Source organism: Citrus sinensis, chromosome 9 (assembly GCF_022201045.2).
Source record: "Citrus sinensis cultivar Valencia sweet orange chromosome 9, DVS_A1.0, whole genome shotgun sequence".
Classification (NCBI taxonomy): Eukaryota; Viridiplantae; Streptophyta; class Magnoliopsida; order Sapindales; family Rutaceae; genus Citrus; species Citrus sinensis.
In genome coordinates this window covers 28677682-28697564 of record NC_068564.1, presented here as the reverse complement: position 1 = coordinate 28697564, position 19883 = coordinate 28677682, and the positions used below count along the sequence as shown (strand labels likewise).

At 34.7% G+C, this 19883-nt stretch overlaps 4 protein-coding genes across 15 annotated transcripts; 3 read left to right on the top strand and 1 right to left on the bottom strand.

Moving 5' to 3' along the window:
* The first annotated feature begins 291 nt into the window (after positions 1 to 291).
* LOC102623151 (cellulose synthase-like protein E6) lies at positions 292 to 3602 on the top strand. The gene is made up of 8 exons (XM_006474790.4): positions 292 to 692; positions 957 to 1275; positions 1380 to 1520; positions 1621 to 1752; positions 1857 to 2069; positions 2170 to 2388; positions 2514 to 2861; positions 2988 to 3602. The coding sequence occupies exons 1-8, from the start codon at positions 334 to 336 to the stop codon at positions 3528 to 3530; spliced, it is 2274 nt and encodes a 757-aa protein (XP_006474853.2). The 5' UTR covers positions 292 to 333; the 3' UTR covers positions 3531 to 3602.
* A 2087-nt stretch (positions 3603 to 5689) lies between these two features.
* On the top strand, positions 5690 to 7623 carry LOC102618515 (malonyl-CoA:anthocyanidin 5-O-glucoside-6''-O-malonyltransferase-like). Its single transcript, XM_006475047.4, has one exon. The coding sequence runs from the start codon at positions 6100 to 6102 to the stop codon at positions 7603 to 7605; it is 1506 nt and encodes a 501-aa protein (XP_006475110.1). The 5' UTR covers positions 5690 to 6099; the 3' UTR covers positions 7606 to 7623.
* Positions 7624 to 9765: 2142 nt separating this feature from the next.
* LOC102623728 (WD repeat-containing protein JIP5-like) lies at positions 9766 to 14823 on the top strand. Of its 12 annotated transcripts, none has more exons than XM_006474794.4 (10): positions 9766 to 10034; positions 10361 to 10455; positions 11263 to 11447; positions 11634 to 11728; positions 11929 to 12049; positions 12534 to 12584; positions 13345 to 13388; positions 13542 to 13658; positions 14484 to 14538; positions 14635 to 14823. In XM_006474794.4, exons 5-10 carry the CDS (start codon positions 11962 to 11964, stop codon positions 14649 to 14651), a joined length of 372 nt encoding a protein of 123 aa, XP_006474857.1. In that variant the 5' UTR covers positions 9766 to 10034; positions 10361 to 10455; positions 11263 to 11447; positions 11634 to 11728; positions 11929 to 11961; the 3' UTR covers positions 14652 to 14823. The 12 variants fall into 12 exon arrangements, with proteins under 12 accessions (XP_006474857.1, XP_024953356.1, XP_024953357.1 ...); XM_025097588.2 differs by having other exon boundaries at positions 10352 to 10455; XM_025097589.2 differs by lacking the exon at positions 10361 to 10455.
* A 180-nt stretch (positions 14824 to 15003) lies between these two features.
* LOC102623426 (malonyl-CoA:anthocyanidin 5-O-glucoside-6''-O-malonyltransferase-like) lies at positions 15004 to 17374 on the bottom strand. Its single transcript, XM_006474791.4, has 2 exons — positions 17247 to 17374; positions 15004 to 17135 (listed from the first exon to the last, which is right to left on the bottom strand). Exon 2 carries the CDS (start codon positions 16773 to 16775, stop codon positions 15255 to 15257), a length of 1521 nt encoding a protein of 506 aa, XP_006474854.1. The 5' UTR covers positions 16776 to 17135; positions 17247 to 17374; the 3' UTR covers positions 15004 to 15254.
* Positions 17375 to 19883: the final 2509 nt, after the last annotated feature.

The window sequence follows — 19883 nt, the reverse complement described above, 5'->3', positions numbered from 1 at the left end:
TAGAATTCTTGCACTTTATTAAATGCTATTATACCATATTATGTAATAGCATCGTTGAAAAATTTGTGTATAGTTCAATTTTAACTTATTACAATAATATGGTGATCTCCAAGACTTACTTCAACAATCACATAGATTAATTTCACAACTAGTGCACAAGATTTTTTTTAAAACTATTATACCCATTTTTTTACAATTAGAACTTTTAAATAAAAAAATGGATTAGGTACGTATTAATAAATTAAATATTGTGCTTCATTGGCTTATGTCGTTGGAATCAACATTTGTATACCACAATAATTTATTTGTCTTTTCGAATCAACATGTTCGCTCATGGGTTGTCCTCTTCTTATTTATTCCCATAAGTCATGCATTGTAAATGAATTTAATTATATATTCTTGTCTAGAAGAAGTGCTGAAGAAGAAGAAGCGATGGAGCCACTCTTTGAGACTAAAAAGGAATTAGCAAAGGCTAAGTTTTTCCACAGGGTGTATGCAGCCACAGTTTTTGTGGGAATCTGTTTGATATTGAATTACAGGTTGGTGAATTTTCCAAGAGGAGGAGGAAGAAGAAGGGCTTGGATTGGAATTTTCATGGCAGAATTTTTTCTCAGTTTGTTCTGGATCATCTCTCAGTCTGTTCGTTGGAACGTTAAGCACAATTTGCCTTCCAAAGAGAGACTCTCACTGAGGTTAATTTAATTACTCCCTAATCTTTATCAATGGTCAGTTTTGCAGTTCACATTATTGTTTTGGGTCAAATTTATAACCGGAAACATCCCTAATCTTATTAAATGCTTCCAGTTGGTCATCAAAAGAGAAAATAAATAAACCTCAGACAGAAACTATATCTTCATATAAGCCTATAAGGTGTAACAAAAAGTTGTGAACTCTTCATTGTAGGTGATATTTTTAACGTAATTAATTTATGACTTATAAATTTTTTGATGTGACAGATATGAAGAGAAGTTACCAGGCGTTGACATTTTGGTGTGCACCGCGGATCCAATCTTAGAGCCACCAGCAATGGTGATTAGTACTGTCTTATCCGTCATGTCGTATAATTATCCACCGGAGAAATTGAGTGTTTATTTGTCTGATGATGCTGGTTCAGAATTCACATTTTATGCTTTGCTAGAGGCCTCTCATTTCTCCAAGTATTGGATACCCTTTTGCAAAAAATACAACGTTCAAACAAGGTCACCAGAAGCTTATTTTGCTCAGAAATTTGATGTGAAAGACACAACTCATACTCAAGAATTGTTAGCTATTAAGGTATAGAAAGTGAACACTGATTCGGATTATAAATTATGTGAAGCCTAGGCACTTCTTTGGTAACATGACTTATTGGTTTTTTTTTTTTTCCCTTCCCTTGGAAGAAACAATATGAAGATATGAAAATCCAGATCGAATCAGCAACTGAAAAGGGTAGCATTTCCGAAGAACTAAGGAGTCAACACAAAGGGTTCTTGGAATGGGATCATAAAGTATCGAAGCAGAATCATCAGCCTATTGTACAGGTAATTAATAACGTGGTTTTATTTTGTGATGAAATTTGTGGGAACAAAATTTTATATGTTATTTTATTTATTCATTTTTATGTGTGTGGTTAATTTTTAGATAATAATAGATGGAAGGGACACAAACGCTGTAGATAATGAAGGATGCCAATTGCCAACATTGGTATATACGGCACGAGAGAAAAGGCCAGAATGCCCTCATAACTTCAAAGCTGGAGCCATGAATGCACTGGTATGTAATTAACTCCAACAACGGTGCCATTAATTTATTGATTACCAGAAAGTGTATTAATTTACTTAGAAATTATTATTATTATTTTCAATTTTCGTATGCAGATAAGAGTGTCATCAGAGATAAGCCATGGACCCATAATTCTCAATCTGGACTGCGACATGTACGCAAATGATGCAGATGCAATAAGAGAAGCCTTGTGTTTCTTCATGGATGAAAAAAGAGGACACGAAATTGCTTTTGTGCAGCATCCACAATGTTTTGACATAATCAGCGAAAATGATCTGTATGGCCATTATAATCTAGTAGAGAATCAGGTATATATAGGCAAAAATTAGTACTTTGCACATTAGCACTAATCTTTAATTAATTATTTTTTTCATTTTTTTCCATATCATAGTCTTGATGATTCTGAAGGTTGAGCTTGCCGGGCTTGGTGGCTACGATGCGGCTATGTACTGTGGCACCGCATGCTTCCATCGAAGAGATAGCCTCTCCGGAGCAAAGTACTCTTATGATTGTAGGAATATTAATGAGGCCAGAAATAAGGATAAAAGAAGTGTTGATGAATTGGAAAAGGCCTCAAAAGTTCTTGCCAGTTGTAGTTATGAGAAGGACACCCAATGGGGCAGAGAGGTCTTGCTCTTACCTTTTATCAATTCTAGTCATGAAATTACTCATGTTTTTGTGCTAAGATAACCTAAAACGTAATACTTGTAACGTTATTTTTCAAGAACTGATCGTGATTATGGATTTTGCAGATGGGATTGGTATATGGGTATGCAGTAGAAGATGTAGTTACTGGCTTGACAATCCAATGCAGAGGTTGGAAATCAATGCATTACAATCCAGAGAGACCGGCCTTTTTGGGTTTGGCTCCCGTCACTTTAGACAATTCTCTTGTTCAAATCAAGAGATGGTCTGAGGGATTGTTTCAGATATTTTTCTCAAAGTATTGCCCCTTCATTTATGGTTACGGAAAGATCAAACTTGGCGCGCGAGTGGGTTACTGCAATTATCTTTTATGGGCTCCACTTTCTTTGCCCACTCTGTTTTATGTGATCGTTCCTCCTGTTTGCTTGCTGCATGGCATTTCCTTATTTCCCAAGGTATGTTTTCACAACTTTCAAATTTTTTGCTCAAGCCCGACTTTGAGCATGCAAGAAAGTTTTATTTCTTGATAAAATCTATTGGGATGGTTCGAAACTGAACTTATATAAATCCATGTGTCACAGGTGACAAGCCTATGGTTCATACCATTTGCATATGTTTTCACTACAAAGACTGTGTATAGTATTCATGAGTCAATGAGTTGCGGCTACACACTCAAATCCTGGTGGAACTTTCAGAGAATGCAGATCATCCGAAGGGTAACTGCGTTCTTTTTTGGGTTTGCCGACGTAATTATCGAGCAACTGGGACTATCCCAAACAGCATTTGCTATCACTGCCAAGGTGGTGACAGAGGACGTGTTGAAGAGATACGAGCAAGAAATAATGGAGTTTGGAAGCTCGTCTGTCATGTTCACGATCATTGCAACACTTGCAATGCTCAATCTTCTCAGCTTAATTGGAGGATTCATCAACACCATTTTCCTGGATTTCGGAGCTTTGCAGAATTTGATCTGTCAGATTATTCTTTGTGGTTTAATGATTTTGGTCAATGTTCCAATTTATGAAGCTTTATTCCTCCGCAGGGACAAGGGCTGCTTACCATTTTCTGTCATGTTGAAGTCTGTTGTTTTTGCTTCATTGGCTTGCCTAATGCCCTATAAGTAACATGGGATGATGTGTTTTATATGTTACAGCTTTTACTTGGTAGTAATAACGGTGCAAAGAAATTTCAGTTTTCGTCGTTCTACTTTTTTTTTTAATTTAAATTGTTCCAGAAATTCTTTTTATAAACAATAGACCTCAATAAATAATGCTTAATAAATTGGCAACGTGCATTAAATAAATTTTTTTTTTCAGGTTCTGTTTTGGGGTCAACGAACTAATCGAATATTCAATAAATAAACAAAATAGCACATTTTAGAATATTCTGGTTTTTCTGAAAGAATTTTCTTTTTGTTATTTGGGGTATTACATTTTAGATTTTGTTTGCTGTAATTGTAAAATAATAAAAACTGTACACGTGTAGGCTGTGGCCGGCAATTACATTCACTAACACTTTTAACAATTTTCATCAAAGTAACGGTCGATTTTGATTTACCCCATCTAAAACGACAATTTTTAATCTATCTTGTAAAATTCTGCCAACATCATGAAAGTAAATTGAGGATTATCAATCTAAGCAGGAGTCAATAAAAATTTTTCCTTTATAATATTTTAATAAATATTATGATATTTTATATTTACATCTCGTGTAATATCGTAATTTAAATATTTTCAAAAAATCTAGAAATAAATAAATTAAAAATTGAATAAAGTGGCAATGAGGGAGGATATATATGAGGATTATACTTGATCAACATTCCTTCTTTGTTATAGAACATGGAATATAGAAGAAAAGATCAAGAAGAAGTTGAATCTAGAAGACTAGGAATGGTAATGGGGTGGGGAGGCCTACCCCATTCCCCACCCCATTAAATTATTTTGCCTACATTCCTTAATAAATTTAGTGGAGTGGGGATCGGAAATTCTTATGTGGGGAATGTTTTCCCCATCCCCACCCTGTTCCCCATTTAACTATTTTATAATAGGTATAAATATATGATTTCAGTAAATTAAAAATTAGAGACTTAAATAAAATAATCATCATATTATAAAGCACTTAAATTATTTTAAAAAATCTCTAAAAGTTTGAAACAATAACTTAAAATGATATCAAAATTTAAAAATATTTAAAGAGAGCAGCACCTTAAAAAAGAAAAGAAAACATAACAATATTTTAGAGTTGAAAAATGATTAAATTGTTAGGTTTTCTTTTATTCATATCCTATTTATATAACATAAAAATAAATAAATAAATTTATTAATTGACATTATAGTTGATATAATAAAAATTATTAAATAAAAATTAAAAATATATTTGTATAAAAATTATTAAATAAGAATTAAAAACATATTTGTATATAATGGGGATTGGGGTGGGGGTGGAGTGAGGAGTACAAAATCAAACCCCACCCCGTTAAGAATTTAAGGATTATTTTTCTCCCACTCCCCACTCCCCACTCCATTCCCCAAAAATTTTTTCATTTAGAGTGGGGCTCCATGGGATCTCAAACCCGTGGAGGATTTTACCATCCCTATAGAAGACAAATAAATTAGTTTTGATTCCAACGACATAAGCTCTATTAACCATAAATATTTAATTTATTTGATAATGTCGTTTTTATTTCAATATTGCTGGAAAATTGTAAACGTTATCGCAAATCGCAATAAATTAAAATTAAATCAGATCACCTGTGGTATCATTGAATTGTCTTATATGTGTGTCTGTGTGGTGCTAAATCTAAGTGCTCTAGGAAGTTTTGAGTTTATGAGGATCGTTAATCACATCAGTTGAATTGTGTTTTAGCCTTATTTTTCACAAGCGATCATTTTCTTTCATTTTTAATTCTTATTTCTTCAGATTTCGTGATTAAATTAAAAAAGATTCAATCTGGATTAGCTGTCTTTCATAGTTGACTTTGTAATTAATTAACCTTAAATCTTTTATTAATAACAACCACATTGAAGCTTATAAAAAAAAATCACATTGAAAGAGTCAAGTCTCATCATCACATTGAGGAGAAATTTTAAAATACTTCTAAGATATAAAAAAAAAAATAGAATAAGAGGTATCGTATCAATTATATAATTAATAAATTATGTTATAATATGTACGTATTTATTTTAAAAGACCAATATACAAGTAGTGGTTATTTTAAATTTAATTACACATATTATACATGCATTAATTAATTACATTATCTTTAACGTATTTTAAAGTTCTTCCTAACATTAAAAAAGACAAATTCAATCCTCTTTGGTTAAGTATCAATTAGCCTCTTCATTTTCTCCGATTTGTTTAATTTTCCTAAGTCTTGAGGTACTTCTTATGACATCCATAACCCAAAAAAAAAAAAAAAAAGACAATAGCTTGATTTGTTTGACATGTCCTTTGGTATTTTTCTAACTCCTATCTAGCTAGAAGCTGCATGCACATATCTGTACTTATTTTTTAAAAAATTAAACCATATCTGTATCAAGCTCATATCGGTATGATCCGTATGTTTTATCTTTGCTTATGAATTATGAGTAGTTGGAAAAGCAATTAAACAGAAATATAATATAGAAACTTGTGAAAAAGCCAAAGATTGCAAGAAGCAATACAGGATACTGCAGCAATTACGATAGCACACATATGGCTCCTGAAAGAGATATCGGAGGCGTTAATAATAACGGATCAGTCAAAATACACGAGGCTTGCAAAGTGCCGCCGTTCTCCGACGACTCGACAGCAGCAGCTGTCGCTGCTACTACGCTTCCATTAACGTATTTTGACACATACTGCTTCAATTTGAGTCCAGTGGATAACCTCCTCTTTTACGAAATCAAAGACTTAACATGGGATTCATTCAACTCGGAGATCCTCCCAAAGCTGAAGCACTCTCTCTCTATCACTCTTCTTCATTATCTCCCACTCGCTGGTCACTTGATGTGGCCTCCAGATGCTGAAAAGCCAGCAGTATGTTACTTTAAAGACGACGGCGTTTCAGTCACAGTTGCAGAGTCCAATGCTGACTTGCGTCTCCTCTCTAGCAATAATGGAACCCGCAGAACTGTTGAATTTCATCCGTTGGCGCCCCGGTTGTCGATATCAGACGATAAAGCTGAGGTAACTGCCATCCAAATTACTCTGTTTCCAAATCAAGGTTTCTCCATCTCCATTTCAGTTCACCATACAGTAATCGACGGGAAAAGTGCGGTACTGTTCATCAAATCTTGGGCTTATTTATGCAAAAAATTACAACAACAAAACGTCGTCGTCCCTGTCCCTTCTTTGTTACCGGAAAGTCTAACCCCGTGTTTTGACCGGAGTCTCATCAAAGACCCTCATGGGATCGACATGGTGTACGTTAAACAGTTGATGGCTTTTACCGGATCGGATCCCAACACACGAAGCTTGAAAGTTACCATCCCCGTCGCAAAAGTGGATTCCAACTTGGTTCGAAAGACTTTCACGTTGACTCGTGAAGATCTAAACAAGTTGAAACATAAGCTGGTGCTCGTTAATAAAGACCAGCATCCATCCAAGCAACTTCATTCATCAACTTTTGTGCTTACATGTGCACACGTGTTTGTCTGCCTGGTTAAAGCTAGAGGAGAAGATGCCAACACAACTGTTACGTTTTGGGTCCCTGCGGATTGCAGGAGCCGTTTGGATCCTCCACTTCCTGGTAATTACTTTGGAAGCTGTATATTGGCGGAATTTGCGGTTGCGAAAGCGGTTGATTTCATGCAGGAAGACGGGATTGCTTTTGTAGCAGAAAAATTAAGTGACTCGGTCAAAGGCCTGAAGAAGGGGGATGCCATTGTAGGAACAGAGGATAGGATTGCTAGGGAACTTGAAGTGATGAAAGAAACAGGAGAACAATCAATTGAGATTGCTATAGCCGGCGGGACTAGCCATTTTGATTTCTATGATTCGGACTTCGGGTGGGGGAAGCCAAATAAGGTGGAGATTGTGTCAATAGACGGTACGGGGGCCATTTCTTTGATGCAAAGTAGGGACGGAGGCAGTGTCGAGATTGGTGTTGTCTTGGATGAACCACAAATGGAGGTGTTCACTTCTCTCTTCGTTAGTGGCCTCAATGATAGAGAAAATACCTCGCATCCATTAAGAACTGTGCTCAGGTCAAGATTTTAAGGCAATCTTCAACTCCACTCTTATTTGAATATCTTTTTTAATTCCTGAGTGTGAGTAATGTTGTTATATTTAAGTAAATTTGGATAAAAAATTATTTGCCTTATTTGAATATTCTTGTTACAGTTGTAGTAATCTCGTTCTAAAATTATGAGGCCATCCTGATTCCTGACCTATTCTCTCGAGCCATATACTGCATACCAATGTTGGCAATCGGCACCCATCTTTATCTACAACAATCTTGTTCCTTCCATTTTATTAACAGTGAATATTTAAAATACTCTCTATAATTGAAAATTAAGATGATTTCATCAACTGCTCTGTTTTCAAATTCACCTTGTAAAATAAATTTTTTCTTTTATTAAAATATAGAAGTTCCATCATAAGTAACTACTTATGGGGGGAACCTTAGGTGCAACTGTGGCACCGTGCCACTGTTGCATCTAACCGTTGGATGTCAGTGGATCCCACCACTCTAACTGCATCCAACGGCTAGATGCAGCTGTGGTACGGTGCCACAGTTGCACCGTAGCCTGATCCCTATTTATGAGTGATATATTATGTGCCTTTGCGGCCGACGGTAAAATAAAATCATTTTACCAATTATCTATTCATTTTTGGTATGCGAGTAAAGTCACTTGATCCATTGTCCGGCGCGCATGCGCCTACACACATTTTTGTTTTATTTACATAATTATCATCATAGGCCACACATGTTTGGAAAATTTGTAAAATTGACTCAAAACGTCTAATTCTTTAAAATTAACCCCCTCACTAAATGTCCGAACCTTGTTACTCTCAACAAGTAACCAAATTTATCAGACACATATAGTAATACATAATTGAAGATATAATAATTAATTAAAGAGTAAGAAATTAATGTTAGTGTTTATTTTTTCACGTTTTAAGGTTAATATTTGTTTTTTTAGACAATGTAAGCTTTTTATGTTGTGTTTACTTGCTGGAGTGGGAGTGAGGAGTGTGGATTCCTCCCACTCCAGCGTTTACTTGCTCTAAATAGGAAGTGAGTGGGAATCCCACTCCGTGGGCCCCACCCATTTTTGGAGTGGGGAGTGGGAGTGGGACTCCCATTGGGGGAGGTGGGAGTGGGAATCCACTCCCACCTCTCCCTTTTTTACCCTTTTATTTTTTTAATTTAATTTAATTTAATATTTTATAATTAATAAAATAAAATAAATATTATTATATTTATTTGAATAATAATATTATATTTAACTAAATAATAATTTGCATTGATTCTAAGTTAAAATTATTTTAAAATAATATTATTATATTAATAGAGAATTAATAAATGTAATATTATTATATTTATTTTAAAAATAATAGTATTATATTTATTTAATATTAATAATAATAAATAGTTTATTCTAAGAAAATATTAATTTTGTACTAAATAATATTATATTATTATTTTATATAATAATAAATTTAATATAATTATATTAAATAAAATAAAATAAGGTTTCATTTTGTATTAAAATTAATAATTTATTGTTCATAATTAAGAATATTAATAATTATAATAAATTTACAAATATAATAAAATAAATATTATTCATTAAATATATTTTTTATTAGTTTTGTAATTAAAAACTATAATTCTTTAAATAAAGATAAAATTATAATTTGAAACTATTTACTCCCAATCCAAGACAAAGTAAACACATAAATTGGATTCTGATCTCTAATCCATACTTCCATTCCAGTGTAAGTAAACAACCTACTCCCACTCCCACTCCACACTCCCAATCCTAGGATTCCCACTCCTCAGGATTCCCAATCCAATCCAAAAAGTAATCGCTACCTTAATGTTTTAAGTTTAGGATTTAAGTTTGACATTTATATGAATCTTATTGTAAATATTATTATTTTCTATTCATAAAATAACCAAAATTTTTAAAGTGCTTACTTTGAGTTAATAGATAAAAATAATAAAAATTCAAGTTAAAATGAGACTGAAGGTAAAACCTATATTATGTACGATAAACTTTTATTTTTGGCAATTGACAGGGCAAAGATGCTTATCGCACATAATTATAACTATGTATGATAATTAAACCTGAAATGCAGGCTATTTTCTTAAAAAAAAACTGATATTTAGCCTGACACGGGTTAATCATAAAAACTTAAAAAATTTGGCACTTTTTTGGTAAATTTCCCGACGTGCCCCTAAGCATTTCATAATCCAATTTTTTTCGAAGAAAAGAAAAATGAAAAATCCAATTGAACCAACACAAAAAAGGAAATTTTTTTACTGATTTCGGTTTCAAAAGACAGTTTTTGAGAATAAATATATAGCCACTAAAAATCAGATTTAAAAAAGAAAAAAGACTCCGACGTGGCGCCGTCAGTCCGCACCCTGCGGTGCTGCTGCCACTGGCCGTCGCTGCCAGCCCGTGCCGTTCGCACAGGTGAATTTCTGACATTTTGATTAATGGTTTACGGTATAGAATTTCCTTTGATTTTGTTTAAGCAGCAGTGCCTTATCCAATAGTTGATTTCAATTGGTCCCATGTTCTTTTTGGTTGCTTTATCTGACATTGTTGATTCCAGTAGTTAATTCGCTGGTGCCATTGTTGATTTCAGTTGATTTTGTTTAAGAAGGCTTTTGAAATGTTTAAGTGCTTTTTATTTTATTTCATTTTATTTTATTTTATTTTTTGAGAAACTTGAGTTAGAATAGTATGAAAAAAAACATTTTTTGACAAACTTTTCTGAGAATGCTAAGATGGATCAGATCAAAGCTAACATGGAGAGTGGTGTGCTTCACTGGGCCTAAAGAGGATGTCGAGAAGCCTGAGGTTAAGGCTATTGACTTATTTGGCTGAGGAGGTACTCATGATATAATATGTTTTATATATCAGACTATCAGTAATCAGTTTGGCTTTAACTTGAGTAGTTTTGGCCTTTTGAGTACCGTTCTGTTTGAATAATACTGTAGTATCTGTTAGGGGTGGTCAGAATTCAATCCAATCCGCTCAATTCATTTGATCCGAAAAAATTCGATTCGTAAAAATCCAATCAGTAGATTGGTGGATTAGATTGGATTGAAAAGCTTGAAAATCCACAGCCGGTGGATTAGATTTACAGAAAATATCTGCGAATTCACAAAAAAATAAAAATATATATATTTATTTAATTAAAAATAAAACTTGTAAATGTGGCATTACTACGTGCTAATAAATAAATAAGTCAAAATGTAGTTATATTAACATCATATTATATCTTATCCAATATTAATTTAAAATAAAATTAATTGAATAATAGAGTAATTAAATTAATAAATATAGCTTTCTAAATAGTAAAATTATTTTTATATTAGATTTTTTTATTTAATTAATTTGTGTATTTGACATAATTAAAAAATTTTAATCCACAAATCAATCCATAAAATGATGGATTGGGTCAAATCTGCATCTGATCTGCAGACCTATGAACTGGATTTGCATTGAATTTTATCAATCTGTAAATTGAAAATTTTTAATCTGCAAAATTATGAATCGGATATGAATTGATATCTAATCCACAAATTTTAATCCGCGAACATCCTAGTATCTATGTTTTGGTGTACTTGTGATGTAATATGAGTTGATGTAGTTATGAATGTTGTTCTAAGTTTCTGTTAATATTTTTATGTAGTTTCACAAAGGATTTGGATCCCATGCTTAGTTGAGTTTTTGCTAAGCTTTGTGACCTTCTTCACTTATGGATCCGGAGGTTATTACCACATAAATTTTTACACAGGCATCCGCATACAACACACAGTACTAATTCACCTTTGCAAATCAGCATTCCTCCTTGCCCGTGCTTTCTCTGTCTGCTCAGTTAAACCTCACCCTTCTTCTTCATCAAAATTCCATTTTTTTGTCAATTTCTCGAAACTCTTTTGCCTTCTTCGTCTGTTTCTATTTCTTCAATTCTCTTATGATATTTTTTTCCCCAAAAAAATAAAAAAAGCTATCAATCAATTACTTTCTCTGCATGTTCAACGATTTTCCCTTTTTTGGCAGATAAATGGCGTGTAGAGGGTGTGGACGAGGTGGCTGAGGAGGCACTGGTGGTTCTGACTTTGCCAAACAAGAACCTTTTGAACTTTTCCCTATAAGTACTCAAATTTCTTTATTTCTTTTTCCTTTTGAGTTCTTAACATTCTAAGATATTCAGAATTTAAGACTTTTGTAACAAGGGCATTCTAGATAAAATATGATTGGATTAGCTTGTAAAGTCAATTGCTAGAGCTAAAACGTGTTTGTGTTTCTTTTCGTTAAAAAAATTTATGCGAAAGGTTTCATTTTTAAAATGTAGGAGATTGAATTGTCCGATTACAAAAAGGTTCCAATGGAAAGAAACTTAATTCTCTGGAATTCAAGATTGCTAAATTACTGGAAATCCTCTCCATACTTTCTTGAAGGGAATGTTGAAAAGAGTGAGCATCGAGTACTTCAACAACTTTAATGTCTAATGTATTCTGTGTTAGTTAGTAGATACTGGTAAGAAGAAGAAAGAAAAGGATAGGTGGAATCAATATTCAAAGCATGGTTCATGATTTAGGCTCATCTTTACTTGCAATGATCTAAATATGCCAGAATTTGAATTAAATTTGTTGTAGGATATATAGTTTTCCATACTCAATTGTTATTTAAGCTGTGGCAATTTTTCCTTCTTCATGCATTTAGTGTTAGAGAGCCAAAGTATAGACATAGAAAGATATTCTGACTGGAATAAGCCAAAAGTTTCATCAAATCGTGGATCTGTTAATCAATTGTTACAGTGCTAGTAAAGTAACTTTCCTGCGGAACTGGTTAAAGGTAGGCAACTAAAGAATCCACTGAAATATGGCAATGGTATTTGTGAGAAAACATGTTATATTTAGGATTTCAGACTCATTCAATCATGAAATAAGCTTTCAGGTTCAAGGGAGGTGCGAAATCCAAAAATAGTGAGATTGAATGCAGATGCAGGTTTTCTCAGATAAAAGCTCTGGTCACTTTTCTTTTTAATTGTTTTGGGGTGTTTGTCTTGCCAATTTCCAACATCTTTTTCTTTTGTTTCTCAAGTGTATTATTTTCTTATATTCAATATGTCTCCACTTTACTAGTTAGGCAAGTTTTGGGATTTAGCATGTCCTCTTGTGCTATGCCCATTTCATCCACTCAAAGTATGAGTGCCGATATTGCGCACTTGTAAATAGTAACAATAGTTGGGTATTGATTTTGCAAATGTGAACTTGGTCATAAATTTTTCTTGACATTTTATTGCTTGACTAATGTGAACTTGGTCATAAATTTTTCTTGACATTTTATTGCTTGACTGTGTCAACTTATTACCAGGGGCATGCAAATAACCTAGTTCCTGTAACTTGAATTTGTCTTATGAATTTTAGGGTGGAATAATCTCAACGACAAACGTTATGATTTAGGGAATTATCTTGCCAAAAATGATTAAGGATTTGTTTGGGACTCTTTATGTTTCTGCTTAACATTGAAAGTACAACAGCTAAATTGTTCAGTAAACACCCATTTTTAATGGTAACTAGAATCTATCAACCACCAACCCACTTTCAGTTGATAGCTAGTGATTCAATTCTATAGCAGGAACATCTCAGGCCCAAATATATCCTATATGAATCTTTGACTTAAAACTAGTTATGCCTTTATTATTGTCAACTCTCTCTTAAAGATTTGGCTTCTAAAGGTTAAGATTTGTTTGTTTAAATGATAGGCCTAAGGAAGTTGGATCTCTATGAAAAGCTTAAACAGAAGCAGGTAAATTTATAGCACTGATACTATTTTGCTTATTTATGTGGTCTTATGTTTTTTGCTGCAACAGGAAAAACCCTCAGGAAAAATGAATCTTTCCTTGTTAGTTATTTGGTCTTTTTTCTAATACCACACTGGTGATTCTTTCTTTATCTGTAGGGCCAAGAGGAAAAAGTTGAAAAGGAAAAGAAGCAAGGTGAAGATGAGGATGGAGACAGTGATGAGGCAGCTGGAGAAGTTGAAGAAGAATTCAGTGATGATGGAGATTTTATCCAGGTTTTCTCAAAGACTATATTGTTATTTATTTATAATGATTATTACTTTAGCATCATTCGATTATTATAGCTATAAATGATGTTCGGATATTACTATGATAAATTTTGGGCTAGAAAGCCATATTATAGGACAAATCAGGTCGTACGCAGGCCTGTTGATTTGCTGCATGCTTCTTTCTTATTTCTCCTATCTTTCCTTTTCTGTCCTTCATTTTGTAGCAATAGTATGAAGAATGAATTTTGCTTTGGTGTATAGATATTGTTAAGGTGAATTTGAGCCAGAAAGGTCATAGTATCTGTAACAGATAATTGTTAGTTCATTTTTTCTCTGAGAAGAATGATATATTGTTACTTGGATGGTTGATACTCGGTAGGGCTTCTCACTTGTTGGTAAGATGTCATGTGCCAGGCATCTTACCTAACTGGCCGTGGAACTTCTTTTCAGAGGCATTACAATAAATTTGTCTGAAAGCAGATTGCATGGAGTTGTGTATTATAAGCATAAATATTTATAATCACTTGGTGGAATATTTTGTGATGCGAGTGACTTATTTTTTCTATCCTCTCTCATTCTATCATTTGTTTGATGATAAATCGCTTAAATCGCTATCTGAACTTTGCCGGAAGAGAAGATGCTTTGTATAGGCTTGTATCTCTACCCTTTGACAACTAATGAGTTTTTTAATGTGTATGAAAATTTTTCTGGTAAAATTACCAAAAATGAAAAAGCAAAAGATTGAAGTAAAGAGCACAGTAGGCGTCTAGAAAAGAAATTTTTTTATTAAGGGGAAGAAAAAAGTTATTGATGCTCCATATGCTCTTGCAGAACATTGATTTTGATGACGACGGAGATGACTTTAACATGGCTGACGCCAATGATGGTATGCACCTTCTTTGTAATGGCAATTTGACTTGGTAAATGCTTTTTCAAAATCACTGGCATTCGCGGATGGTAACGAGGTTTATTTATGTCACAGATGAAGCAACATACTAGTTCTACTTTGTAGAAGTATGGGGTATTGGCCTTCTGTCTTCCTCTTATTCTTGGGGCAAGTTCTGCGGACGAAAATTTTCCCTTTATACATTTTGGAATAATGAGTTCATTTTGCTACCATTGGTATAAATCTTATGCTTCAGCTAAAAGGATCTCTAGATATTTTCAGTCAGGCAAGAAGTTGTCGGCTTTTTATAATTTCCAGGGTGAATTTTGATGGAGAAGAAGCGTTGAAAGGCAAATTGTACGATGGATCTGAGTTTGGGAAAGTGGTATAGGCTCCATCAAGCCCGGTAGGATCGTTGCATTACTATTAAAAAGATTTTGAAATAAAAAGTATATAACTTTAACGTCAAACCCAAATTTACAATATGAAAATTTAACAAGATAAATTCAGAAAAGTTACATTACTATTATCACATGAAGTAACCGTAAATCCAAATTTACTATACGAAGATTAAAGAAGATAAATTCAAATAATTAAACAGCTTAGGGGACAAGACTCGTGCATCATCTTATACCACTATTTTTGTATGTAGTGTAAAAGTTGATAGGACCGACTCAAAAGGTTCAAAAGAGTTCGAGTTGATGATGGACTCAAACTTATATTCTTGACTTAGGCACTCCTGAGATAATATGCTCGTCGTTTAGGCCATCAATGAAGAGAGAAGAAAAAACCTCCATTTTTTGTTTCTCCAACACAACAGCAACCTCGACCCCGCCTCCGTCCTTATTTTCTACCAAACAAATAGCTCCACGTCTATCTATTGACACAGGCTCCACCTTCTTCGGCTTCCCCCACCCGAAATCCGGCCCGTAAACATCAAAACGGTGTGACCCGGATATCCTAAGCACAATTGATTGTTCTCCCATCTGTTTGAGCATTTCGTATTTCCTAACAATCTTATCCTCTGATCCTACAATGGCATCCCCCCTGAGCCCTTTGATTGAATCACTTAATTTTTCAACAAAATCAATCCCATTTCCCTGCAAGAAGTCACTTGCTTTAGCAACCACACATACAGCAGCTGAAACACAGTTTCCAAAGTAATTAACCGGAAGTGGAGGATCCAAACGGCTCCTACAATCCGCATTGAACGAAAACACAACAGTTGTATTCGCATCTTCCGTTATAGCTTTAACCATGCACGCATATACGTGGGCACATGTAAGCACATAAGATGATAAGTGAAGTTGTTTGGATTTTGATTGATGTTGTTCTTTAGCCAGCAGCAGCTTATGTTTCAACTTGTTTAGATCTTCGCTGCTCAATTCGAATGTCCTTCGAACCAAGTTGTTGGTATCCGCTACTTTTGGGTCAACGGGATTAGGCTTCAAGTTTCGCGTGTTGGGATCCAATCCGGCAAAAGCCATGTTGTGCTTGACGTACACCAAGTCGATCCCATCGGGATCTTTGATGAGAGTCCGGTCAAAACATGGGGTTAGACGCTCCGGTAACGAAGGAGGTTTATTTTGTTGGTGTAAGTCTAATTGTTTGCATAAGTAAGCCCAAGATTTCATAAATAACATTAAGCTGGTCCCGTCAAGTACCGCATGGTTAATTGAAATGCAGATGGAGAATCCGTGATTTGGAAACAGAGTTATTTGGATGGCAATTACCTCTGCTTTGTCATCTGATGTCGACAACCGGGGCACCAGCGGATAAAAGTCAACAGCTTTCCGGATTCCATTGCCAGCGAGGAGATCAAAGTCGGCGTTGGACTCAGCAACCGTGACTGAAACGCCATCGTTTTTAGAGTAGTTATGAGGGAAGGAGTAGCAGACGGCTGGCTTTTCAGCATGTGGAGGCCACATCAAGTGACCAGCGAGAGGGAGATAATGAAGGAGAGTGAGTGAGAGAGAGAGCTTGAGCTTTGGGAGGACCACTTTGCTGAATGAATCCCATGTTAAGCCCCTGATTTCGTAGAAGAGGAGGCCATCCCATGACCCAAATCTGATCCAGTATGTGTCAAAGTACGTCAATGAAAGAGTAGCGAAAGCAGCTGCTGCAGTTGTCGTTGTTTTTGTTGTTGCCGCTGAGTCGTCGGAGAACGGAGGCAGTTTGCATACCTCATGTATTTTGACTCTGTTATTAATCCCTTCGAAATCTCTTTCATCTGCCATTATTAAGTGCTACAATTGATGTAATGCTTTTGCAATCTGCTAATTGATTTGCTCTCTGTGCCGGCAGGAGAGCTCAGATGGTCGGTATACACAAATGGCAGAGCAACTGGTCACAGCAAATTCTTTTTTTTATTATTATTATTACGTGCATCTATCTCTGACATTTCAAAAATGTTTTTTTTATTTTATTTTATAAAATAAATGGTAATTCATTGGACAAAGAAAACAAGATTACGAAATGTTCACGAATCAGAATTATGTATGCCGTGTAGCTTCTTCCGCCAAACCATACAACAGGCTCAGGAAAAGAGGGAGCTGATCTTGCTAATGTATGAGCTACCCACATCCGCATTACAGGCCCTAGGAATGTGGTTGACCAAATATATTACTGAAATACGAAAACTAAGAAAGATAAAAAGTACAAATAATAAAACGACTTATTTCAACAAAGTTCATAGGAAGAGGACTAACTCAACCGCATGCACGAGGTTCAGAATTGAGTTAGGATTGCCTCGTTCTTGTATCCTTCACCTAGGTACTGTCGAGAGTTCATATTATTTCGAAAAAATTTTAAGGATTTTTCTATGAAAATGCTGTATGACTTTTACAGCAGCATTGATGGTATAATTATTATAAACTTTTAGATTTAAGTGTTTAATCTCTAATTTAGATAGCATTGATAGCTATCTAAATAGCATGATAGCTCAGTTTGTGGTCCAAATTAGCCACGCAAAGCTTTTGGGACATTTCACTCGTAATTCTTCTGGGGCTGTTTATTGTTCGTTTCTCGACACATTATAAATCACAACTTTGGAAAGCCTCACATCAACCGAGCTACTGCAGCACCATCAAGTGATTGTAGTACAAACCGAAAAGCAAGAAAAGTTGCAAAATAACAAAACATTAATCAAAACTTTTTTAATTGTCTTTTAAGGGGGCCGGAAAATTGCGGATGATCAAATAATTGTTGGGTTTTTTGGCCGCTACCTACGTATATTGCAATCGTTCTGATGTCATTTGTGACGATTCTGTTTCCTTTTTCTTTTATTTATTTATTTATTTATTTATTTATTTATTTATTTTTTTAATGTTGCGTTTACTTTCTTAAAGGATAATGAGACTGTGAGTGCATGACAGTCGTCCAGTTTTGTTTGAAAGGCGGAGGAAATTAATAGAATCTCAATTGGTTGTTGCCGAATATTATAAGTGGTCCTACCTGTGTGGGATTAGGATTCTCTCTTAATACGATTATGTTATGAGTAAATAACTCAATTGTTTATTGTAGTTAATAAATAGAAAAATGAAAAAAAATGAATCTTACCCATACACTATTACTAAAAAATACATGATAAAAAATTTTAAAAAATACAAAAGAGATCAGATCAAGAGGAGATATTTTTACACTTGGTGTGTGGGGGTGGCAATTAATGCCTCCGAAATCTCTTTCAGCTGCCATATGTGTGATGCTGTGTTATTAATTTAATTGCTCTTGCAAACTGCAATGTTTGGCTTTTCACAATTGTTTAATGGAAATTTCTAATTTATTCTTAGCATTAACTCCTTTTTCCCCTTTGTTTATGAATCGGAATATTGGTCGGGCTTCCCGTGTTGCCGACGAACTGTATATGACTTTTCACTTTTCATTTTTCTATTTAGCCGCACCCTTCTATTTAATTGGCCCACAGCCCACTCACTGACTTACTCATCAACCCCAACCACTTTACCTTTCTTTCTTTCGAGCATTCAAATTATTTCGAAGGATTTCTTTATGATACCGAAATATTTTTACAATATTAATAATATGATTGTTATCAACCCTTAGATTTAAGTGTTTAATCTCTACCATTCATTTTAATATAGTAAATGAATAATTAACTAATTAAATAGTAACAAAATAACATTTAGGTTGCAGGTAAATTAGTTCTTTTTTTTCAATTTTTAATTTATCTCGACAGAGTGAAAATGGCATTTTGAACACTTTGGTCTGGAATTGCATTCTGTTTGAGATAGTGGACATTTTATAATATCAGCAGGCAAATAAGCTTTGTTGGCATTTATACTTGAGTGTTCGTTGAGTTATGATGAAGAATTTCAGTCGTTTAGAATGTAATTTTGAACTTCAATTGAAAGAGAATGAAATGAATTCGTTCAAAATTTCCTTTAATTTAAAGAATGTTTAGTTCAACAGAAGAAATGTTGCATGGAGCAGACGTGGTTGGAAGCATTGGGCAATTTGATTAAAGATTGCAGTGAGAATTTTGATTTAAAAGAAAAACAATTGAGGGAAAGTGCGAAAGAGCTTGCATTGAAGATGGAACTTGAATCTTCAATTCAAGAATTGTGTTTGGGGGTGCACTTCGACAAGACCAGTCGTGATGAGCAGATACCTGGTAGCAAGGTTCCATGAACAGGTATATCTTGCAGAAGTCGGGTAGCAGGAGAACAGAAGCAGAAATATTCTGCTCATTCACGAATACGCCATCCGCGAGGCCGGTCTCTTATTAGAAGCATAAAGCCATTCCTACTAAAGGTTGAGTCGAGGAGAGCCGGTCAACGACAGTTGGCGAGACGTACACTCCAGCCCGAGAATCAAGGCGCGAAGGCCATGCAACCACCCACGATTACAGAAACAGAGCATCCACTTCTGAGAGGTGGGAAGATAATGGGGGTGGATTGAGGGAATGTCTGAACTCAAGAGAAGCCTATAAAAAGGTAGCCAACGAAGGTAAAATTGTTAGATTTTTTGACATTGAAATCAAGATAAAGGGAGCTCTGAATATTTGAGACCCCAAAAAAAGCCATAAGATTAGTGGCTAACTTTTCCAGGAACACGAAACCTTCATTTCTGACTTGAGTGTCGGAGGGTTTACGCCAGGAAAACATCCGACGTGCTCTAACTTGTTTCTGTGTACGCAGGAGCCTCTGGAGAAGAAGTCATACGAGGAGAGATCCTGATCGTGGTCGTGTTGATTGAGGAGAGATCATGGTCGTGTTCGAGAGGGTAACCAGAATCTCGCATCAACAAATTGATTGATGCTTATACAAAGTGATTTGAAAACAAGTATAAATCCTCGTAACTTGAAAGTAAAGAGCAAATTCAATGAGATA